General features: G+C 34.5%; 1 protein-coding gene across 1 annotated transcript in view; it reads left to right on the top strand.

The window, feature by feature from the left end:
• LOC149797802 (paired mesoderm homeobox protein 2B-like) overlaps positions 1-17,317 on the top strand; it is a 29,681-nt gene extending 12,364 nt beyond the window's left edge. Inside the window, exons 2-4 of the mRNA XM_089960486.1 lie at positions 14,680-14,879; positions 15,602-15,815; positions 16,412-17,317. Of these exons, the coding sequence (XP_089816612.1) occupies positions 14,680-14,879; positions 15,602-15,815; positions 16,412-16,599 (602 nt within the window). The 3' untranslated portion in view covers positions 16,600-17,317. The remainder of the gene's footprint in view (positions 1-14,679; positions 14,880-15,601; positions 15,816-16,411) is intronic.
• Positions 17,318-19,736: the final 2,419 nt, after the last annotated feature.

The raw sequence follows: 19,736 nt of genomic DNA, 5'->3' as shown, positions 1-19,736 counted from the left end.
TCTCTGCACGTTTTGACTAGGATTCCAGTAAATGACTTAAACTTTAAAAAAATAAAAATTTTTAAACCTATGACTACTGTCAGTTTAAAGAAACATATATAATGTAAACTTGTGAAGCTGTCTGGTCGATGATGGTAACAAGACTATTTAGGGGAGTACTATGCATGGCATATCCAGGACAGTACTGTTCAGGGAATTTATAGGAGAGTACTATTCAGAGCATATCTAGAACTATGCACGGCATATATAGGACAGTACATTTCACGGCATATATAGGGCAGTACTATTCATGGCATATCTAGGAGAAAACTATTCACGGCATATATAGGACAGTACTTTTCACGGCATATATAGGACAGTACTATTTTTGGCATATCTAGGAGAGTACTATTCATGGCATATCTAGGAGAGTACTATTCAGGGAATATTTAGGACATTACTTTCAAATATTTCCAAGAACTTAAGTTGAATCCTTTATTATTCTTTGGTACAAAAACAGTGTATTTTTTGTCCAGATTGTTGGAAGCAGTGAAAATGTTTTGTGAAAATGTACATACACATGTTGTTTGCTGTATCACCAACAGTAACAAAGCAACATGCACGATAGATTTTTAAATATGAAAGTACTCACAGTAAAAATCTGTTAGAGCATAATAATAATAATAATAATAATAATAATAATAATAATATTATTATTATTATTATTATTATTATTATTATTATTATTATCATTGGGGTATGTATAGGGATATCTTTATGAACTCGAAATAAAGCCATACTGTATTAGGAAGGTCGGTGTTTTCCTGTTGTATTTTTCATTTAAATGGTAACTCAAACTTGCAATGCTGCGCATAGAGAGATACAGAAGTCAAAATTTCTGTAAGTTTTCTCCATATTATCCTGCTTCCCTGAACGAGCGAGGCGTGTTGAATTTGATACCCTTTTTACTATCTGTAACTGCATAATGGAACCAAAGGAGTGACCGATTACCGTCCAAATCTGTTTTCTTCTTGTGATTTTTATACCGATCTCTAAGACATGTACAGCATCATTATGGAAATGTCATTATTTAAAACGACTAATATTATAGATCCAGACACATTTTTCTTTTGCCTTAAATGGCTTTTTTCTTTTAGTAGTGCAAACTTGATCTCAAATTCGCTATGATGTATTATCATTTCTATGTGACACCAGGCAGTGTAGGGAAGTTAACAAAACCCTTTTGTTAACCTGAGAAAGAGAGCCCCTTACCATCACTTCATCTACGACAGTGCGTTTCTTCGTAACGTGTCATTGCGTCTTTATGGCTGTAATTTACGATCGCATCTCTCATTGAAATAAAAGGAAAGAAATCTTACAACAGATGTAAGATGATGAATAACTGGTTAAACACACACCCACCTTAAAGTCTATGAATCGAGAAATCGGACTGAAACCAAGCGCGTATTGCATCGGAAAGAACAGTTTGCTCAAAAAGATAATCTATAATCAGGAGAAATTTGAAACTTCTTATCTCACAACATGTCGACTTTTATCGAGCATCAACGCCGGAAGAATTAGAAGCTATTCAGATCATTTAACGTTCAGAACCCAATCTTCGATTAATATATCCAAAAAGGGTGGCCTTCTGTTCCTAAAATCGCTTAGTCTGTCTTTTCGTTGCAGGAATCGTTTAACCAAGGTTAATCAAAATTTGTGCAGATTGTTTTGCTTCAAAGAAAAAGAGGCAGATTCAGAGGTGCTGATGCGTGTCTTGATACAATGTCAACAGCATAATTATTACATGGGCCTAGTGTATCATATCTAGTCAATTATCCAGCCAACTGTTTTGATGTGGTTGAATGAACTGGCACGCGGCGCAATGTCCCAGCACGAGCGAATCTAATGATTAACCAGTTAGATTTGATTCGATAATCATTAGAAGTTGTTTGGAAACTATTAAAGCGCTATTTGTACCGGGTAAAAGCAATTGTAGTCGTGATTGAATCACGAAACAAGATGATGTCTAGTTATGATACGATTGTTCGGTTTCGAGACAGCATCGCCAAAATCAGATCTACCGCCAAACCACAGGGGACATATTTACAATTAGAAAAGCGCATGAAAATATGGACATTTAGCTGCAAAATGATTAGATAAGAGAAGTAGAACAATTTGGAAATGTGTTAACAAACTGCTCACTTGAAGCGGATCGAATTAATTTGATTAACTAATCACTCCATGAAATGACATACGTAAGGAAGACAGATGATATTGTGCAAAACGCATAACATTTGTTCTCCTTTAACCATTTTCCTGATGCATATTTTGTATAAGTTTAGACCGCACATGTGCATATTGATGGAGTGTACATCGTTACATAGATGACTTGTGGTAACAAATTACCCTAACAAATAAAACATGGAAACGGCTATATAAAATACATCCAAACAAAGTTTTGAACTACTTGAATAAGTTATTAAACATTACATGAATCATTAGTGAGATATGTTTAGAATTTAACCATTGATTTGCGTATTTGACGGAAAATATGCAAAGAAAATCTGAACGTTCATCTTCTAAATTTAACACTTAAACTTTGACTTATCTATCTATCTGATTGTCTGTTTGTCTGTCTGTCATGAAAACGGTTACAGATTATTGCTGGAGACAAACATTTAGCTTCACCTGAATACTTTACAGCTCTTGATTAAATTTCACGAACAGTGTTAGATACCAGCGAGAGCAGATGGCTTGGTGTTTCATTCTGTTAGAAAGCACTGTAATTAGATCTATTGGGTGTCGGAGAGCCCCAACAAATGGCGTAGATGTGAATGTGAATGGCGGCGCGAGGGTTCGTGGCAACCGGGGCAATGTTCTTCAATGGCACATCTACCGAGGCGCCCGGGAGCAAAGTTCTTTAGTGGCGCCCCTACTTTGCTACATATAATAGTTCTGAGGTCAGTTGCCAACCTTCCTCCTCCTTGTCCCATGTATTTTTTGTGAAGAATTGCCCTAGTTACCATAATGTGAATGTGAGATAATATGAAATTTCATTTGCAAAAAGAAAATTAAAAATGTCCATGCAACACACCCTTCGCATGGCGTCTGGGGGCAGTTCCCTCTCCTACACCCCTGCTATGTAGATTCGGTCCAAATGAATTAATTGACGGTTTTTTAAAATACCCGAAATGAAAATTTGACTTGAATAAAATGTAGAACCATACAATAATAATACTTATAATATAAATCCCTGTAAAATATAAGTAACATTTTCTTACATATTACATTTTGTTTCTTTAAATCTCATCATTGATATAAAATACACAATTGTTGAAAAAAGGAATGTGTATTACTGTGTGAATTACATTTGTATGTTGAACTATGGGAGACTAGATAACATATTGCCAATAAATAAAGGGGGCCTCGAGTGGCCGAGTGGTCTAAAGCGCTCACCGTCCAGGATCACTGCCATCTCACCTCTGTCTGCGTGGGTTCGAGTCCAGGCTCGGTTAGCGTGGGTACGTGGGAAAGCCTGTCAGTAGCTTCTCGTGGGTCAGTGGTTCTTCCCTGGGTTTTCCAGGGTTCTTCCTCCACCAGTTATACCGGCCGCCATATATAGCCTATCTTGTGCTGAAAAGTGGCGTTAAACCCTAGAACAACAACAACAACCAATTAATACAGCGAAAATACTGAGAACAAAATCCAGTCTATTATTGAAGCATCTTGATCATGTTCTATAGTCTCCGATAAATTAGGTTTAATAACTATGCAAGGATCTTATGCAAGGGTCTTCATGAGGTTACATGTATTGCAATAAATTAAGTTTGATAAATATGCAGCGATCTTAAAGGGGTTGCACAGTCTCTAATAATGAGGTTTAACAAATATGCAAGGATCTTTGATGAGGTTCCATGACCTCTAATAAATAATGATTAATAAATATGGAGTGATCTTGGTGAGGTTCCTTTATCTCTAATATATGAGAGTTTATAAATATGCAGTGATCTTAGTGAGGTTCCTTGATCTCTAATACATGATGATAGATAAATATCTAAGGATCTTGGTGAGGTGCCAAGTTTTATAATAAATGAGGATTTATGAATAAGCAATGATCTTGGTGAAGTGCCATGGTCTCTAATAAAAGAGCATTCATTAATATGCAAGGATTTTGGTGAGGTGTCATGGTCTCTAATAAATGAATATTGATGAATATGCAAGGATAGTGGTGATGTAGGAGAAGTCTTTTATTGGATCACAATCATACGATCCAAGAATGCATCCTTATTTGAAATGTCATAGTAGATTCAAGTCTTTATTAGCAAAAATCTTATTTTTGAAGAGCACTTTGTATTTCCAGTGACTGAATAATTTAAATAAATAAAATTCCAGCCCAAAAGAACGTCTGGACACAACAATAATACAAGTGATTTTGCCTCAAGATCTTAAAGTGCGAATAATTATTTTCTAGAAAAACAAGATTATATAGTCCTCTATCTTGCCTCGGGTCACATTTAGCATTTTCTAAAAAAAAATAAACTAATGGAAGATTTATTTCTAGAATGTTCATAATATTTACAAAATAAATTCTTATGTATAATTAGAAGTCTATTACTAAAATTATACAAAATATGAATAGTGGACAACAGGTAGACCTGGCAATTCATTTCGAATTTTCAAAGTACTAGACTCAGACTGAGATAAACATATTTACTAAAAAAAATTCAATGCGTCAGGTCAGTTAGAAAATGGACTTGATTTGTACACCTACAGTCTTTTGTTAGATCAAAATAATAATTTCCAAGATTCGAGTCTCTACTTCCAAGAATGTTTTTTTTGAATAGCACTTTGCATTTCTAGGGAATAAATAATTTGAATAAATTCCAGCCCAAAGAAATTCCAAGACACATTATAATACAATTAATTCTGCAAAGATCTTATAGCAAGAACGAATAGTTTATAGAAAAGCAAGGTTATATAGTACTCTATGTAACCTCGGGTCCCAAACATCATTTAAAGCACAAACAAAAAATATATAGAATCCTAGTGTTTACAAGAAAAAATCCTAGTTATAATCAGAAATCTATTACTAAAATTATAATATAAAATGTAGTAAACAACAGGTAAACCCGTCATTTCATTGGGAATTTCCATTTTTTCTAGACTCAGATTGAGATAAACGTGTTGGTTACGAAACAAGAATCAATGGTTCAAGTCAGTTAGCAAATGAACTTGATTTTAGACAAGGTCAAGTCCAATATAGAATCTACCAAAGCATATAACGAAATAAAAAAATAAATAAAAGTCTAACTAAGAAACGAATGCATATTAAATATAATAATACATCCTCTCATAAAGAAAAGGATTTATGCAATAAAGCTTTCTTTAATCTATTAGTCAAATGTACATGTGATAAAATTTAGATAAGATACAATCTTACGAATGACAAAAAGTCTACATGAAACAATATAATATTTATATACATCTGCTTTTAGATTGCATTTTCCCTGACGTACCTAACATCAATATTGTAATCCTGCAACATTAGACTCAAAATCAACTTTAATAATCTTTGATTTTTTTTTTCTTCATCTTGCCAATGAAAGCAAAGGGTTTTTGATTACCAAATATATATTAGTTAGAAAATGACAATAGACCTGTATGTATGTATGTGTATATATATATATATATATATATATATATATATATATATATATATATATATATATATATATATATATATACACACACACACACACGCACGCACACACAGTTGTGGGGAACGGGGCACAAAAGTTCAAAAATTGCAAACAATAACACCCAATACAAAAGTAAATTTCCAGGTTATTTGAACGTTACCCAAGATAGGGCTCAAGAACAAATGCATCTTACACAGGGCGATAGTTTATCAAAATGACAGAATAGAGACAATGTCAGGTTTACTTAAGAGTATCAATTCTTGGCTTTACAGTGATGACAGACACAGACCCAAGTCCTATCGGTCATCCTGATAATCAGGATCAGAATTGTGAACTAAGTGGAATTTGCCTCTAAAATTACCATCTGTAACCGCTTAAAATACTTTAAACTAAAACTACCATATATATCCATACCTCTGTCTTAATGATAATCAATATGTATGCAATACCTTGGAGGGATGTGGTTGGACATCAGTATGACAGCAAAACATACATTAGAATCCTAACATCGGAACAGTCTATGGTGTGTCTTTGGGTAAGTCACTTAACTCCGATTGCCTCGGCACTAAATAATACATTTATATTGCTGTGCAGTTAAGCATCGGATGAGTAAAATGACAAGTGTCGTGTCAAATGACTCTACATGCACACACACACACACACACACACACACTGGGATAGAGTTGTCTTTGCAGCTCAGATGCAGCGAGGGGATCCATTATTACACTGGTCGCAATGTGAAGGCAACGATTTCCGTGGAACTCTGCTTTTTATTTGTTAGGAGTTTCAACAAATTTTCGTCATGTTTTGACGGACCTCGCCAGCTTTTAACTAGTTTAGTGGGCGGATTTTTCGTTCGGCAAGGCCTGTCATATACGATTGTGTTTCTTTATCGAGATGTCGTATAGCTGAGTTTGTCATTCGACGATATGTCACATTGGTAAGTTGTCGGTTCATTGACTTATCGTTCATGCTTACTCTCTTACCTGTATAGAAGTGGTAAACACAACTTTAAAAGACCTGTAAAATTTCACAGATAGCAACGAGGCTTTTAAAATATCAGATAACTAAAAGTGAGAATTGGGATAATTTGTGTGTTGATATTTATCTTTAAATTGAATCACTGACAAGTTTTGTGGAGAGTCACGTGCTATCAAACACAACACTTAGAACAAAGCTGTTTTTCTGGAGGCTGTGAATATCATTTTAAATACAGGTCTATTGTCACTTCAATGTATCCTATTTCGTGTGCCAACACCTGTTATACGATGAGCTCTAATGAATCTGATATGTTGTATAATAATCAAATTTTCCCATGGGCAATATCTGTAATGTTGTTATTTCATATTATCCGGACTATTTATGCAATTCGATATACTTACTTGTGAAAATGTCAGACCATCATTGAGTTTAGAGTGGGCAAAATTTTCTCACCTACGAATCAATGTCATTTTTCCAAAGAAAATGACTTTGTAGCAGATAATAAATAAAAATAAATAAAACACGGAATATAAACTATGACTATGCTAAGTGCGGAAATATCAAATTTCTCTGCACATTTGTATGTTATTATTTTAAACGAGCAAAAGTTTGCTTTGTTTTTACAAAATATTTTTTTTTCGTGGGGGCAAATATGTTTCAACATCACACGTTTCTCTTTAAAAATAGATTGCATTTAATGAAACATCACTCGTGCGCTGTTAAAACATATTCCGTGTTTATAGATGTCAGATAAACTGAGATTATACACAATCAAATCTGCGGATAACCAATAAATACTTTACCTTGATACGGAATATAAGAATAAAATTCTTTACCTTGGTACGGGATATAAATACTTCACCTTAATTGGGATATCTGCTCGATTAAGAGCCTTTAAATTGTTCATTCACCCCACCCATATACATATATATAATATTAAAATTATTGAGTGGGTGTGTCATATTCATTCGCTATTTTATCACTATAGTGCTCCATTTTATTTTGTCCTATTTTCAAAGCGTTATGTTAACATAACTACATTGTGTAGTGATTTTATGACGTATGCACTGATTTTTATATAACACAAGCTGAGTACTTATAATGTATACTTTTTAGTACTAACATAATAGGGGCCCTGGGTGGCCGAGTGATCTAAAGCTCTCGCCTTTACCGGTCATTGAAATCTCACCCCTGTCCTTCTTGGTTCGACTCTCTGGTTTGGCCAATGTGCATATGTGAGAAAGTTTGCCTGTAGCTTCCTGGCGTTTTCTCTGGTTCTTCCTCCACAAGTTAAACATAGGCAGCCATGTATAACCTATCGTGTGCTGAAAAAATTACTCTTAACAGTCAACAACAACAAGAACTAAGGTTAGTACGGTCTCTGATATTTGTGACTACCCGTGCATCAGAATTAAACTTGACTGCACACATAGTATTTAAACTCCAAGAAATAAAATTGAAGCTATGAATTAATAATTTGGACAATATTGTCAATCAACATTAATTATGTAGACCACGTGGCAAAGATCACGCGTTATTGACATTTATTAAAGCTCTGTGAAAAAATTAATAGTCTCACACGTGTCGATAATTTTCGCACTATCATTATTCAATGAAATGGCCATGTGGACAACATATATGTAATAATTTTACATTACCAGGTAGACGTTCGAGGCGATAAAACCTATCAACACTTGACAAGGAAGAAATTACAATGCCCCGACGCTTTGGTAAAAATATACACCTATCGTGATAGCCTTTAGCGACGGCTTCAAATGCTCGAAATAGTTTGTGAATACAGTGATTATGTTCTAAACCATGGACATCTGGCCACGATATCAAACTACCAGAACCGCATATGTTTACAAATGGTCTTCCACGAAAATCTACATAAAACCCGAAACCTCACAATAAAAGAAAGCGGTATAACCGTTCGTCAGTCGTAAATCCTGTGTCGGGAATATATTGGGGTATGATTAGCATTTAAGTCTACCTGACACGGTGATGAACAGGTGAAGTTTAACATCTAATTGGTCACCTGTCAATATTACCTGGCTACAGAGGGTAAATAACCTACTTATCAGTACACCATAAGCTTGACCCTGTTACACTTTGTCTGATAGAGTTATTCAACAAAGTTACATTTCCTCAACCATTTATAACTGTTTTATTAGCCCGGTACCTTGGTCTTCCATGATGTTCCGGAGGCCATGGTACCAGGCTACTATTATATATGCTGATTACACCATTCCAGGTACCGACTGGTTGCTGACCTCGGTCTGTAAATAAATTTATATGAAATGTATATTCCATAAATATATTATCTTGCCCGAAGAACTATTAGATGAGATGCTGAATTTTATTTAAAATAGTCAATTTCAGACTGACAGTTCGAGGAGTAGGTTATGCAAGGACGATTATTTTTAAAAAATTGCTTCTCCGAATAGTGAACGATCAGTGGCGCAGCAAGATATTATGTACCCTCCCCCCCCTCCAAAGAAAAGACTGAATTTGGGGTCACCTCCCCACCAAAAATAAAAAACGTTTATGACGACCTCCCTTGTTCCATGCAATAGCAGCAGTTGTTGCTACGCCACTATCAACGATATTACAACATTATACAATTTTAACCTTGTTAGATATGAAACGTTCACATAAAATGGATTAAAATAAAGAAAGAGATCAGTTCAAACATGGTTGCTGTACGTGCTTGAAATAAATGCAAGGCCAGCTACAATCAAATGCCACAAAAATTATTAAAAATGAACATCAAAAGTGCTCCGATGTTAAAAAAAAAAGCGGCCTATTCGACATTTGGCTCAAGAAAACAAACCAACCTCGAAAATCAGCCGTACTAGAATATAAACCTGCCTCGAAAACAAACCGTCTCATAAATGCCGGATTTTAATTAAACCCGTGTAGAGAGGCTCTTGCATTTACTCGTAAGAAACAAATATACTCTCTCAACTGCATTAAAAATATAATTGCAAGATTATGCAGCAATAATGAGAGGTTAAATATTTTCTTCATCTACACGAAGCATACAGGTACATTTAAAAATTCTTTCGCACAGTTGTAATTATGTAAACTGTATTTTTTTGTGTGTACACAGAACCAATTTTGCATCATCTAGTGATATTTGTTTTACATGAAAAGTAAACAGTTCTCACAAATAAGCCGAGAAAAAAAGACAAATAATTAAAATAATCTCTCTCTCGGGAATTTTGGTATTTGTAGTTTGTTGCAGAATAACACACACACACACACACACACACACACACACATATATATATATATATATATATATATATATATATATATATATATATATATATATATATATATATATATATATATATATATAACAACTGAGGATCGTTTAAAGTTTTACAGTATCTCACGACGTGGTTGATAACTTCAAAAACTTCAAAAGGGATTATCGTCAGTAAAACTAGCATTATGTGATCCATGTTGATCTCTTATTTAATGCTTTATACAAAATCCCATCTGTACATTCTGACTGACTAACTGTTTTATATGCCATCTTGATATTAAATTGAAGAAGATGAAGACAAAATTTAACCAGTGGTAATTACCATCTGGACAAGTCTTCTACAAATGCCAAATTTTGCTAATATAGTTTGTTTTTCACAAGAAAAACTTTTATTTTTATTTTTTATACTTAAAGATATTATTAAAAACTAAATACGAAGAATAATGGTAAAAGTAAAACTTGAGTTAAAAATATTGGTGAATTTGCATATTTCACGTCCCATTCTGACTATTTTGGGTCAACGATAACGAAAAAAATAAAATAAATGTATCCAAATAAATTAGCCCAATCCTAAATATTGATTTATAGCGAATATCCAGCAAGATAAAATAGTTTGATCTCTTTAACCTCATCTCTGATGAAAACGAAGTTTCTCTTGATAAATTACACGTCATTTATTTTCTTCATAATTGGAATTTTATTAAATAAAAGTTAAGATAGTATTATGGGGCACGTTTCTTCCACGGCCGAACGAAGCAGTGCGGCAATTAATGATTCTTCTTGGCCTTGTCTGAGCTACGGGTTCCTAAGCAATACAGCCACTCTGGGCGGCCCCAATGAGAAAGTTTCGTTAGTGAATTAGATTATAGGAATATAAAACCGATATCAATATGCGAGGCTCCGTTTCAACTTGTTTTGTAAGATTCCAAAGATTTGGACTAAACTTATTATCGTCCCCGTCGGGAGCTTCCAGAAATAATGTCCTTTCCAGAACAAAGCACCGGCAAGCTAGAATCGATATCAACGATAAATAATGGACATTATGTTCTTCAGACATTTTATTTGGGAGTAGATATCTACATTGCTAATTTCTTTTGGGAAAAAATTAAAGTCTCTGTCGAACGGTGCTAAACAAAATTTGTTGACAATATATAAACGGTGTATAAGACGAGGAGACACAGTCTTTATTTATGGTAGAAGAATTATGAAATATGCATAATTTTAATCGGGTCGAATTTAATCTAAAACTGTATATTCCCCTCGGACAACTTATTAGTAAAATGGCATATATAATATTAAAATATGTTGTACAGATTACATCGTAATGCTCCTGCTAAGTTTTTGGTAATAATAATAATAATAATAATAATAATAAACGTTATTGGGACAGTTTTATAGCAACCCAGTGAGAACGAGCCAAAGAATCACCAGTTTTGAACCATATCAAGACCTTTGAAAAGACTTCCTTGCTTCAGTGTTGGATATGACAACCAATGAAACACATTCGTCTGTATATAGAAAATAGAGCAGAAACGGTGTGTGGATGTCTAGAAATGGCGAATCCAACATGATGCATTGATAGAGATTCCATGGAAACTAAGAAATGCATATAAGTTATGTCCAGTGAGTGCTTCCTTGATCTGGCAGCGGTTTCGATAAATATTTCGCAAACATAAAATCGATTACCATAACTGGGAAAAGATTCGTAACAAATCGTAGAAGTCTGTATCTATCCCGTAGGACCGTCTCACGTCAGCCGAATCGTTGGCTGGAAGGACTTGACACAAACCAGACTTGCCAGCCTGGGATCTAATTTTCAGTCAGGTCGCCCCTTCATTCCATTGTTCCAATTTAATGCCAGCTAACACAGAATAACAGACAATATGGAGAGAATTATTAGATAAAAGTTTTGATAAATGCATATTAAAGACTGTCCATTTTCCCATCGATCATGCGTTTTATTTGGGTCTCTGAAGACACACATCCGATAATTTCTGCCAAGGAGATTGTCAGTTTATCGAAACACTAGATATAAAACAGACCAGTACGACTGAGACCCCTTAATTACTTCAAATAAAATTTTTTATCGTCAAATTGTCTTTTATGGGCGTAATTGTTTAAGTGGGTCTTAATTTCAAGGTTTCGATGCTCTTCCGAGATAAATTACTCCGCGCTGTACGATTCTCGATCAATGCAGTATGCTGACCAAAATAAAAGCAGACGGAATGTCTGGTAATCGTCACGGAATCTTGGAATGATAGCCATGAATGATTTTTAGGAATATTTATGAATCGGTCGTAAGAAAAAATAGTCACAGTCAAGGGCCAAATGTGAATGGTCTCGTAAGTCATGGACAATGAAGACGACCTTTCCAAAACATTTTAGTATGATGGCCTATTGTAATTTGGATGAATGCAAATCACAGAACTATGGATTCTCAAGCATCAAAACTAATCTTTGTAATACTAGCTTTACCATGTTGCCATTTTCCAAAGATCGGTCATAATTTTTACATCATCATATTAATAAATTATACCGACTGACTTTAGTTCTAGAACATCAGTCAAAACGGTGTTATGTTGCTTCTGTTTTTCTACTATCATTTAAATAGTATTATCAAATGAAACGAAACGATTGATGACAATTAGAGTCAAACGTAATTTGGTCAAGTTTTATCTACTGCGTGTCAGTAAGCGACCTTTGAAGCGGCCTGGTTAAGGACAATATTCTATAAAAATTCAACGGTTTTCAGACCCATTTCTTTTTAACGGGCATCATATCGAACCAGATTTAATTTGTATTAAATAACTATTTCCCGTCTTTCTTTGTTCAGTAACATGTTAAGTCATGTACATAGTTCTTTCTGCAGACGAAATCGACTTAGCACACCGCATCGGAAGTACCACTAAATACGAAGTTTCGTCTGACCCCCTTCGCCATGCCAGCTTCACTAAAGGTCTAAAACTATCCCCTAAATTATACAGTATATAATGTTCTATTAAACACGAAAATAATTTAAATTAAAAAAACATCATGGTAATGGGACGCGATGAATTTGTATTCTTGAATTGTACAGTAATATTTTGTACTGTAAACGTATGGAGATTTCTCAATACATTACGAATTGCCATCTTTTTACTCAAGGAATTAACAGGTTCTTTTTATAAAAAAAAATCATATCAATAGGTTTTATTTTGACCGGTATTTTCTTTCAAATTTTCTTTTACAAATTTCATCACAGGTGAAACAGCAAAACAGCTGGATGAGTCTTTATTCGAGGAAGATGAGTTGATATATTTCACTTTGATGAACATAAGCTTATATCTATGAGCAAACAATGATGTGTTGTGATACGTGAAATAACAGGATCGTTTTTCTAACTTGGGCAAGATTGATTCGTTAACTACACTTAGTCTGTTTGAACATTTTAAGCCAGGAGCTTATACTAGACTTGAATGAGTAACATGTTGATACTTATCCGCAATAGTATTTTATTGTGTCTCTACAAATCAAGGGGTCGTTGCTAATAAAAATCATACATAGTAATAAGATAAGTATATGTAGTAAATATCATTAATGGTGTAAATACTTATATTAGTTTCACGACATAATATTTCAGTGGCTATCTGGTGACATAAAGTGTTGTAATAAATAACAGAGGAAAATACTTCGTTTGTCTCTTTTTCATTTTTGTTTATATTTCCTAGTAATGATGAAGTAGTTGCATTCTGACTGTTAATAAAGGGCATTAAATTGACTTAAAGGTTGTTGTTGTTGGGTTTAACGCCATTTTTCAGCACACGATAGGCTATACATGGCGGCCAGTATTAATGGTGGAGGAAGAACCCGGGAAAACCCTAGAAAGAACCACCGACCCACGAGAAGCTACTGGCTAGCTTTCTCACATACCCACGTTGGGACTTAAAAGGTGTCAATAAATGACGATGATGTGACTTCAAGGTGTCAATAAATGGCACTCAAGTGACTTAAACGTGTAAATTAATGACACTTGTGACTTAAAGGTGTCAATAAAGGGCACTCAAGTGACTTAAATGTGCCCATAAACGACACTCGTGACTTAAAGGTGTCATTAAAGGGCACTCAAGAGACTTAAATGTGTAAATTAATGACACTTGTGACTTAAAGGTGTCAATAAAGGGCACTCAAGTGACTTAAATTTGTCCATAAATGACATTCGTGACTTAAAGGTGTCATTAAAGGGAACTCAAGTGACTTAAATATGTAAATAGATGACACTTGTGACTTAAAGGTGTCAATAAAGAGCACTCAAGTGACTTAAATGTGTCAATGAATGACATTCGTGACTTAACGGTGTCAATAATGGATGCATGTGTGACTTAAATATGTCAATGAATGACACTCGTGACTTAAAGGTGTCAATAAAGGCCACCTATCTGACTTGAGGGTGTTCATAAATATCACTTTTATGACTTAAAGGTGTCAACAAAGGCCACTCGTGTGATTTAAAGGTGTCAGTAAAGGACACTCATGGAACATGTAGCAACTGACCTTAATGAGCAAGTTACCTTATATACAGGTAAATTCACACTAAGTTATGTTAAATGAGAATTATGTCTTCCTATAATTAACACAAGCATTCAATTTCGGACGATTTATCGTAAAATGCGAGCTGTACATTGTGTAACACAAGGTTACAAGCTGCCATGACAGCGTAACACGCGAGCATACTTCACTAAATACATTTTTGTACAATTTAATTTTCAGGGTTGACCTACAAAATGTATCAACATGGACACGAAAATGGCATCAGTCCAGAGAAAAGAAAACAGCGCAGAATTCGAACTACTTTTACGAGCGCACAGCTGAAGGAACTGGAAAAAGCGTTCTCTGAAACACATTATCCGGATATTTATACGCGAGAGGAAATAGCTATGAAAACTGATCTCACAGAGGCAAGAGTACAGGTGAATATATAAAATAACTACAACATTGTCTTAACTAAGGAGCACTGCATAAGTATAGATGTTGTATATCAAACTCTAACATCCCTGAAAACATTTCAAATATTGAATAAAAGATAGTGTGGACATGTTTTTTAAACTAACCCCATTACGTTCACTTCCGGTATTAAACTTTCACATATATTCAAATGTTGCCGATCAAGTATTATTTTATAGAGCTATACAGGTACGTCATGGGGGGAGGGGGGAGATTGGCATTCCCCCCACGAATTTGCATGTGCTGTAAAATTGATGTAGCCTATATACAAAAATTAACAAGCCCGTCAAGTTTTGCCCCCCCCCCCCCCAATCAAGTTTTGACCCCCACCCCATCAAGTCTCCCCTCCCTGAAATAAGTTGAAATGACGTTCCTGGATCTATACACAGGTCGTTGATTGGAATGTTTTGTGCATGTGTTTTGGGGAAGCTGAAATACAAAGAAGAATAAATGATGATGATTGCATATCTTCAAATATAATTGAAATTTTCGCCGATGAATACGAAAGATTTCTACATGGAAGCCGAAAACTGTAACACCTATTTTTAAGACTTTCACGTTGTTTCATAATGTTTTCCTGTATTTGTATCGTTCAGTGTCACTGACGTACATTAACTTTACGTAGGTTTTTATTATTCAGCAGTCTTTGTTCGGTTTTAGTGGAATTAGCATCATGTTACTATTTTAGGTATGGTTTCAAAATAGACGAGCCAAATTCAGGAAGATGGAGAGGGCAAAACAACAGCAACAGCAACCCCAGCAGAGCAGTCCTTCTATAAAACAGGAACCCAATTCAAACAACAGCAGCAACAATACTTCTAACAATAGCAACAACACTAGCAGCAACAATAACAACAATAACAACAACAAGGAGAAATCTAAATCTCTTGAAGAAAATGCAGGTATTTCATAATATAATTCACAGTCGGTTACATAACCACGAAACGTTGCATTGATAAATAGATACGCTATATAGCAAGTAGCGCCGTCCATTGCGGTCGATTTCGCGACTGTAAGAATAACCATTGCCATCATGATTCAGTGGACAGTTAAATGTACGGAAGACAGACAGACTGATATAATGACAAGTAGTTAGATGGATATATATATATATATATATATATATATATATATATATATATATATATATATATATATATATATATATATAATCTTGTCTCATTGCTTTGAACGAAAATCAAGAACTCTGAAATAAGATACCAAGATACCTGGAAGGTAAATCACAAATGACGAACCATATCTTCGCATGCACTCTGCGCCGTGTCAGCAACTTTAGCCCGTGCCCATAGTTTAGCAGTGTGTTTCAGGTCTATCCATATTTGTCCACCTCGTATTTATCTATATGAATAACACAATGCGTTTACGCCTTTACTCTCAAATAATATTTTGCCATTGTTGATTATGCTAATTTTTCAAATATACTGACACGTATATGCTTGCACGGGGCATTACTCAGAATTTATCATTCTTGCTACAGGGACTTCTCCGACAGAAGAGTCGAAATGGGGTGGAAGTGTTAGCCAGCAAAGAAAAATTACTCCACCAATGTCAGCGGCGCCGTCACTCCCCGGACCATATTCAGGCATTCTTTCCACCTCTTCAGCTGACTATCACCATAGCAACCACATGGATAAAAATAACCCATTAACGGCGGGAATGTTCTGACTTTGAAGTATGAGACTTAAAGGGATATAACATTTGCACACTTTTGTATTTTCGTGATAATTATGACTCTAAAATTGACATTTGATCGAATAATAGCAACAGTTGCCATGACAACGGAAAATGGACGACAGAACGCTGCCAGTTGTTCACCTTAATTAGGATAGATGTCGATGTGGAATTACAGCATATTATCACTGTTCAAATGCTTTAGGATTTAAAGAGAATTTTGTACAGTTTTTTGTCACATTTCAATGTAACATGATTATATGTCTCTCACCATATAATAATATACAGTACTATAGCAATTGTACATTTGTATAAAGGAATTTATCTTCCATAAAAGTTTAATATTCTGCAAGATATTTCATTTTATTTCATTGGTATGTCTTTATTGTATTTTACATATAAAATAAAAGTATCGGCTCCATATTTATTGCGAATTTATTAGGTTTCCAAGCTTTCATTTGGTGTGTGATGTTGATTTGAAAAAGGTACATGATGTGATTAATCGTTAACGAGCAATTTTTATTTCAATTAGTTTGATCTGAACCTATTTGTAATAAGAGCATCAGAAATTTAAAAGCAATAACTGAGCTTTTCAGACTTAATTTATTTATATATTTAGCTAAATTTACAGCTGTTTAGATGTATCGCGTAATTTCCAAATCACAACATGTCATATTTGGAATTAGTCTGTTATGTTTCTTACTGTGATTGAAAACTCATTTTAGAAGCCAGCCCAAGCATTATACGAGGTCTACTGGCTCAAAATGTGTGTGTTTTTTTACAAGTATTATTATAAATTATAAAATTTAAAATGCTGATTTAGATAGTGATATTTTTTTCTTATAAGTCCACTGCATTTTACATCAGAGTAACCGTGTTCATTTTTTAAATTAAATGTCTTGCATATTCAATTTTTATCAATGTGGATTATCTTGTCCACAGGGCTAGGACCAAAAAAAAAAAAAAGATGGAGGATGTGGGTGGCATGGCAGTATTTTCGATAAGGTGTTGGTAAGAAGATATGTCTTATTTACCGATCTAATAATCAGAATCACATCCGCTTCACAGATATATCCCTAAACTACATCAAGGCTAAAGGTAAATGAGAGGATAGGCTGAGTCATTTACAATATAATTGAAGATCCCTCACCATCCTCTTCCCCCCCCCCCCAGTAAATCCTCCTAATGTCTCTCGTCTTCCATGGTTATATTTAAAATGGAAATATTGTGCCAAAATACTCACATGACAATGAAATCAGTTATATATGTTTGTAATGGATTTTATGCGATATTATTTCTCTCATGTCATATCGATATTGAGGCTTTTTAACTATATTCATATTGAATGTTTTCCCCACTTTACAATATAACCATTTTCTAAAATTTAGAAAGATCACAATTTACTTCTGAAAAAAAGACAAAAAGTACCTTTGACAGCGTTTCAATCGCATTAGAGAAAAGGAAGCATCCATATGAACCAGTTTGTTTACAAATAGTTTCTTACTAAAATAATCTCCAACACTTGCCCTTTCTTTTAGGACCCCTGAATCACCTTTGATAATCTCAAAAACTCTTGCATTACTTTATTTATAATCTCTTCATCACACAGAGTTGTAGAATACCTGTAACCTCTACATATACTTCAGCATGTAAACATGTAAACTGAACATGTAAACACCGAATACCAACAGACCTTAATAAACATGCTAACTTTTTAACATACCTCATAAAATAGACATACTTCAATCACATCTTCAGATGTAAAGTGGCTTGTCCTTCCAACATTTTGCTGTATTTTTGTTTTTGCTTTACGACTTTTACCGAAATGACTGGATACGATACAAGATATGGTACGAACATTCAAATTGAATAGCGAAACAAATCTTGATAAATTTGAATTGCGATGAAGTACGTGCTCGAATAAAAGTTCAACCCTTGTGACCGTCAGATAAAAATGAATTAACAGCAGCCAGCTTCGTAAAGATATGTATTTGATCAACATCACAGAACGTCTGCTATCTTGTTTGCGAAACAGTCGTGAGTCACACGCATTAATATTTTTGGTTTTGTCGGCATATGCGTCAAATTTACATTTTTAAATGGTGATCATTTCCTCTAACATTACCGTATGTATAATCATGCATTGTATACTGGATGGTGTTTAGCATACACACCACAGTCAAGAGTTGGTAACATCAACCTACATTCACGGTTAAGTGTATATGTTAAGTTCTTGCACTTAGTTCAGTTGAATGTACACATATCTTTGAGGATGTTTCCTATTAAAAAGCAAAGAATGTCACTGTTACCTTCTTGTCCATCTCCATATATTACTTTCCTTTTTCTTCTCTGACACTGTTGCAAGCACAATCATGAAATGTAATGGTACGTTCGCCTTGAATGCTGTGCTAATCATCGCAAAGGGTAGGCCACAGTGACCTACTTTTGAAGCCCAAGTAATTACAGACACGTTGTATGTACAGTCTTGAAATCTGATAGGTATGTTCAGATTGAAATCACTACAGTCAGAAGGTACATTTAAGTAAAGTAACATACGTGAACTTTGATGCATCAATATTTTCAAAGTTTGCTTTTATATGTAACTCAGTTTCCTGGACACTGTTGTATCGTCATACACGTTGATTTTTGCATTAATTATATGATTACTATTAGCTCTCATGAAAAGTAAATCGTGTTTGCAATTGCCTACCGTGGTTATGTTTAGCGTGTGGATTTTGTGCAAGAGACGCAGGAGAGACATTGCATTATTCAGAATTTCAGGTTCTTTCATTCTTGGAGCTAATCTTTAAATCTCGATCAGTGAGAATCGTGAAAGAAGTGAACAATAATTAATTTTCATTGATTTCATGGATGGAAAACACATTAACTAACAATTCCGTTTCATGCAATTTCACTCTTCACTCATTTGGAACTCCTCGTGCAATTACACATAAGCTTCGGTTGGAATTCAATTTTCCTATGTAAAATAATTTAAACAAAGTAGAATATTAAAACCGGATGTTGATCCATTTAGTGTCTGCCTTGCAACTCTATACAGGCGGAGTCCTGGTTTAATTAGAATGCTAAAACGGGACTGCTGAAAAATATACATGTCATTTGGGTTTACATCA

This window comes from Sinohyriopsis cumingii, chromosome 6, assembly GCF_028554795.1.
Source record: "Sinohyriopsis cumingii isolate HCF-2022 chromosome 6, ASM2855479v2, whole genome shotgun sequence".
Lineage (NCBI taxonomy): Eukaryota > Metazoa > Mollusca > Bivalvia > Unionida > Unionidae > Sinohyriopsis > Sinohyriopsis cumingii.
Note: the sequence above shows the minus strand (reverse complement) of the source record. Positions and strands in the feature narration are given on the sequence as shown.